This window comes from Ovis canadensis, chromosome 15 (assembly GCF_042477335.2).
Source record: "Ovis canadensis isolate MfBH-ARS-UI-01 breed Bighorn chromosome 15, ARS-UI_OviCan_v2, whole genome shotgun sequence".
NCBI lineage: Eukaryota > Metazoa > Chordata > Mammalia > Artiodactyla > Bovidae > Ovis > Ovis canadensis.
The window spans coordinates 45,790,298-45,796,823 of NC_091259.1; the positions used below are offsets into that span (position 1 = coordinate 45,790,298).

The following is a 6,526-nucleotide window of genomic DNA, read 5'->3' on the forward strand; positions in this document are numbered from 1 at the left end:
GAGAAAAATTACTAACCATCCCTTTTATTTTTTTTTTTAGGCTTACTGAATTCCAGATATGGCCAAGGATGGATTGATCACAGAAAATTAGCTGTAAATAGCTTTCGCTGTTTTGGATATGGCCAGAAATCTTTTGAATCTAAAATCTTAGAAGAAACCAAATTTTTCATTGATGCTGTTGAAACATACAATGGTAGCCCTTTTGACTTAAAACAATTAGTAACAAATGCTGTTTCAAACATAACCAATCTGGTCATTTTTGGAGAACGATTCACTTATGAAGACACTGATTTTCAGCACATGATTGAGTTATTTAGTGAAAATGTGGAACTAGCTGCCAGCGCCACAGTCTTCCTCTATAATGCCTTTCCATGGATTGGCATCTTACCTTTTGGAAAACATCAACAATTGTTTAGAAATGCAGCTGTGGTCTATGACTTTCTCTCTAGGCTTATTGAAAAAGCTTCCATCAACAGAAAACCGCAGTTACCTCAGCATTTTGTTGATGCTTATTTAGATGAGATGGAAAGAAGTAAAAATGACCCATCATCTACTTTCTCCAAAGAAAACCTAATTTTCTCTGTGGGTGAACTCATCATTGCTGGAACTGAAACTACAACTAATGTGCTACGGTGGGCAGTTCTTTTCATGGCCCTTTATCCTAACATTCAAGGTGAGGATTCTCATGATCTTAAGATCTGTGCTTACATTTAGGGCTCACACATGTTTTACAGTCTTTGGCTGTATACAAAGCATTTTAGTTAGGAACTCCTCCTATGCTATCCAAAAAGAGAAGTACTGAATAGCTATAAGGTTTTTAAAACTGTTAATTCATATAAAAACCTCAGATATAAGTCTTACAATACCTGTATTATAAATGAGGGAAAAGGCTAAGTGATTGATTTGCCCACTTCCTTCTAGTTCTAAGCAGGAACCTGAACCCTAGTTTTTTGGGATTTTTTGTTTGTTTGTTTGGTTTGGTTTGGTTTTGGTTATACCATGCAGCATGCAGAATCTTAGTTCCCCAACCAAGGATTGAACCCATGCCCTCTGCAGTGGAAGCATGTAGTCTTTATAGCTGACCTACCAGGAAAGTCCCAACCCTGGCTTTTTAAAAATTATTATTTATTTTTAGTTGAAGGATGATTGTTTTACAATATTGTGTTGGTTTCTGCCATACACCAACATGAATCAACCATAGGTATACATATGTCCCCTGCCTCTTGAACCTCCCTCCACCTACCACCCCAGCCCACCTCTCTAGGTTTTTACAGAGCCCAGATTTGAATTCCCACTGACCATTTACATGTGGTAGTCTATATGTTTCCATACTACTCTCCATTTGTCCCACCCTCTCCTTGCCCCCAACCCCATGCCCACAAGTCTGTTTTCCATGTCTGAGTCTCCATTGAAAGTGAAAGTCACTCAGTTGTGCCCAACTCTTTGTGACCCCATGGACTTTATATAGCCCACTAGGCTCCTCTGTCCGTGGAATTGACCAGGCCAGAATACTGGAGTGGGTAGCCATTCCCTTCTCCAGGGGATCTTCCCAACCCAGGGATCAACCCAGGTCTCCTGCCTTGCAGGCAGATTCTTTACTGTCTGAGCGCCAGGGAAGCCCCTGAGTCCCCATTGCTGCCCTTCACATAGGTTCATCAGTATCATCTTTCTAGATTCCAAATATATGCATTAATATACAATATTTGTTTTTCTATTTCAGACTTACCTCACTCTGTATAATAGGCTCTAGGTTCATCAACCTCATTAGAACAGACTCAAATATGTTCCTTTTATTCACTGAGTAATATTCCATTGTATATATATATATCACAACTTTATCCATTTATCTGCTGATGGATATTTGGGTTATTTCCATGTCTTAGCTATTGTAAATAGTGCTGCAATGAACATTACCAGCCCTGATTTTTTTTAAATTGAAGTTTCTAATGCTTCATTCTTTTCCTTGATGAGAATAATGTTATTCTAATTCTAGATTTGTTTAATTTTTATTTTTATTACCCATGTGTGTTTCACAACACAGTTACTTGGAGTCTTAGGTACTGGTTGTATAAGATATGTGGCATGTATTTAAGTAGAACTCCCAGATAATGAAAAATCTGAATCTGAATTATACCCATACCATGTTGGCTGGTTATCTTTTGTTTTATGCTAAAGAGAGTTTACTTTAGGTATAATTTAAGAATTGCATAATAATGGGAACACTTTTTCTCTTACAGGACAAGTTCAGAAAGAGATTGATTTAATTATAGGACCCAGTGGGAAGCCTTCTTGGGATGACAAGTGCAAAATGCCTTATACCGAGGCAGTTTTACATGAGGTTTTAAGATTCTGTAACATAGTGCCATTAGGGATTTTCCATGCAACCTCGGAGGATGCAGTTGTACGTGGTTATTCCATTCCTAAAGGCACAACAGTAATCACAAATCTTTATTCTGTACACTTTGATGAAAAGTATTGGAGAGACCCAGAAATATTCTATCCAGAGCGATTTCTGGACAGCAGTGGATATTTTGCCAAGAAGGAAGCTTTGATTCCCTTTTCCCTAGGTAAGAGAGCTTTTTCACAGGGGCTTAACTTTAGAACAAAGTATAGTGATGATTCATTATGTATAACATCTTAATCTGAAGCATTCTGTTGTAGAATTAATATCCCAACTCTGAAAACAGCATTGACTCTTACAGGAGAGAATGGTTTAATTATATGTCATTAACACCTGTTTCTACTCAAAATAAACAAGGCATAATTTAGCAGCTAGAAAGTAACTGATGAGAAGCTCTGGCTTTTATTGAAACTCTCTTGCTTGTGAATTTTGACTTGTAATCAAAAATTTGTAGAGCTGGAAGTCAGTAATAGGCATTTTGAGAAACTGAGACCCAGAGGCAGGAATGGCATCATAATTTAAAGTGAAACTGGAATCTAGCTCTCCTGACTTTTAATTATTATACCTTATCTCCAAAAATATTGTGTCTCCTGTGAAAAAGTACACAGATCATAAGACCCATGGAAGATGGCTTGGAGAAATCTTTTCATTGGGGAAGGGTAACATACAGTCATTTGAAATGAAATGAACTTCTCCCAGGTCAGTAGAACTAAGTGTCACACCTTAGATCTTTCATGGCATATCTCAGGCTCCGTTGCAAAGGAAGCAGAGAAGGGAACTAATGAGCTTACAAAAGTACATGACCTGACAAAAGAAGGCAAAAAACGGGCCCTGGGAGCTGAAATGCTAGGGCCCATTTCTATTCTTTGGGGCTTAAGAAAATCCTTTAATAAACATAACTTCCTCTCAGTTCAGTTCACTCTCTCAGTCGTGTCCAACTCTTTGCGACCTCATGGACCACAGCACACCAGGCCTCTCTGTCCATCACCAACTCCTGGAGTTTACCCAGACTCATGTCCATTGAGTCTGTGATGCCATCTAACCATCTCATCCTCTGTCATCTCCTTCTCCTCCCACCTTCAATCTTTCCCAGCATCAGGGTCTTTTTCAATGAGTCAGCTCGTCCCATCAGGTGGCCAAAGTATTGGAGTTTCAGCTTCAACATCAGTTCTTCTAATGAACACTCAGGACTAATCTTCTTTAGGATGGACTGGTTGGATCTCCTTGCAGTCCAAGGGACTCTCAATAGTCTTTTCCAATACCACAGTTCAAAATTATCAATTCTTCGGCCCTCAGCTTTCTTTGTAGTCCAACTCTCACATCTGTGCACGACTGTTGGGAAAACCGTAGCTTTGACTAGACGGACGTTTGTTGGCAAAGTGATGTCTCTGCTTTTTAATATACTGTCTAGGCTGGTCATAAGTTGCTTGCCAAGGAGTAAGCGTCTTTTAATTTCATGGCTGCAGTCACCATCTGCAGTGATTTTGGAGCCCCAAAAAACAAAGTCAGCACTGTTTCCACTGTTTCTCCATCTATTTGCCATGAAGTGGTGGGACCAGATGCCATGATGTTAGTTTTCTGAATGTTGAGCTTTAAGCCAACTTTTTACTCTCCTCTTTCACTTTCATCAAAAAGCTCTTTAGTTCTTTGCTTTCTGCCATAAAGGTGGTGTCATCTGAATATCTGAGGTTATTGATATTTCTCCCGGCAATCTTGATTGCAGCTTGTGCTTCATCCAGCCAAGCATTTCTTATGATGTACTCTGCATATAAGTTAAATAAGCAGGGTGACAGTATACAGCCTTGACGTACTCCTTTTCCTATTTGGAACCAGTCTGTTGTTCCATGTCCAGTTCTAACTGTTGCTTCCTGACCTGCATACAGATTTCTCAAGAGGCAGCTCAGGTGGTCTGGTATTCTCATCTCTTTCAGAATTTTCCACAGTTTATTGTGATCCACACAGTCAAAGGCTTTGGCATAGTCAAGAACGCAGAAATAGATGTTTTTGTTTAACTCTCTTGCCTTTTTGATGATGCAGTGGATATTGGCAATTTGATCTCTGGTTCCTCTGCCTTTTCTAAAACCAGCTTGAACGTCTGGAAGTTCATGGTTCACGTATTGCTGAAGCCTGGCTTGGAGAATTTTGAGCATTATTTTACTAGTGTGTGAGATGAGTGCAATTGTGTGGTAGTTTGAGCAGAGTTTTCCAAATTTGCTGACATATTGAGTGCAGCACTTTCACAGCATCATCTTTTAGGATTTGAAATAGCTCAACTGGAGTTCCATCGCCTCCACTAGCTTTGTTCATAGTGATGCTTCTTAAGGCCCACTTAACTTCCTCTAACATTCTTTAAATACCAGAGTTCCCAAAAGATATATATTAAACATAAATTTTGGTAAATAATTTAAAAAAACTATTATGCCTGCTTTCTGTTTAGGGAGAAGACATTGTCTTGGAGAACAGCTGGCTCGGATGGAAATGTTCCTGTTTTTCACAACATTGCTTCAGAGGTTTCATTTGCATTTTCCACATGAACTGGTTCCAAATCTGAAACCCAGGTTAGGCATGACATTGCAACCCCAGCCCTACCTCATCTGTGCAGAAAGACGCTGAAAGTACACAGATGTTTTGTGGAACAAGCTGTTTGCCTCAACCCCAAACCTTATTTAATTCCTGTGTTTGCACAGAAATCACAGCATCATAAAGCCAAATGAACAGAGATGTTTCTTTAAAAACAGTACTACCATAAAAATGTGCATTAGTGTTAGTCGCTCAGTCGTGCCCAACTCTTTGCGACCCCATGGACCTCAGCCCACCAGGCTCCTCTGTCCATGAGATTTTCCAGGCAAGGACCAAGCCAGGGATCGAACCTGGGTCTCCTGCACTGCAGGCAAATTCATTACCGACTGAGCTACAAGGGAAGCTCAATAATATGCATTAGCTATTTCCTTATAAGTCTTATGACTTATAAGGTAGAATTATCTGAGGAAAACAGAGGTACAAATGGCAGTCTTGCTTAAGGTACTAAGAAGGGCCATCAATGTCCTGACATTTTAACCTCTTATTGAGCACCAGGTACCTGTCATCCATTCTTGACTCCAGCTTGCTCCTTTCTGATCTATTTGCTTCAAATGCCAGTGCCAGCTCCTTCCTAATCAGGTATTGTCATTAACAGATTATGTTACCACACAGTCCAGTCTGGTTTCATAGCGGACTAAAGAAATTTGAACCCAAATAAGTGAGTTTGGACTACAGAGGTATTTTATTAGATGCAGTGATAGATGACAGAATATATATTTATACAGTATATTTAATATAAAACCTAATACTTTCAAGTCTTCCTACTATAGATTCATAAGAGTCGTATCATTCTTCCTACATATGAAGAGTCCCTATGATATGTAAGAATGATATGATATTGATAATGATATATAAAAATGTGTTTAAAAATGACAGGTAGCATGACCTAGATGCTTCGTGGTATAATAAAGATCCTGTTTCTTCACATCCCTCAAGTTTCCTTTCCAGATGATACTAGCTTTATCTTAAGGCTGGCTTATGGAAGTACATGTTCTTTGCCCATGTCTTTTCAAGATACTGAGCTTGGATTATTTTTGGGAGAGTAAGAGAGCTTTTCAGATGTTCCCTTAAAACTGTTCTTTGTGTCCCATAGGTCCTAACTAAGCTATGTGTCCACCCATTAAAACTATGTCTTGGGACTTCCCTGTCAGTCCATTGGTTAAGACTCTGTGGTTCCAATGCAAGGAACACAGGTTCGATCCCTGGTCAGGGAACCAAGATCCCATGTGATACATGGCCAAAAAAACAAAAACAAGAAAACCTATCTTGTGAATATGGAAGCAACCCAAGTGCCCAGTAACAAATGGTTAGATTAATAAAATATGAGATATATATATATATGCTATTTATTTTCTTTACCTTGCATCTAAGGAAATGTTGTATTTTTCCCTAGTCAAGTTAATGCAAACCTGATGAAAATTATTTAAATATGTAGATTCACAACTTGTTAATGTTAGAAGAGGTCTAATCTCACTTGATGTGCTCATTTTATGGCCAAGGAAGTAGGCATTCAGACAGGGAAATGAAAAGCATGACCCTCTTTCA

General features: G+C 39.0%; 1 protein-coding gene across 5 annotated transcripts in view; it reads left to right on the plus strand.

Moving 5' to 3' along the window:
* Positions 1-6,317, plus strand: part of CYP2R1 (cytochrome P450 family 2 subfamily R member 1) — a 28,520-nt gene extending 22,203 nt beyond the window's left edge. For all 5 annotated transcript variants that reach the window (XM_069554313.1, XM_069554312.1, XM_069554314.1 and 2 more), the window contains 3 exons: positions 41-673; positions 2,238-2,567; positions 4,839-6,317. In XM_069554313.1, coding sequence (XP_069410414.1) covers positions 41-673; positions 2,238-2,567; positions 4,839-5,014 — 1,139 coding nt within the window. In that variant the 3' untranslated portion in view covers positions 5,015-6,317. The remainder of the gene's footprint in view (positions 1-40; positions 674-2,237; positions 2,568-4,838) is intronic.
* The last annotated feature ends 209 nt before the right edge of the window (positions 6,318-6,526 follow it).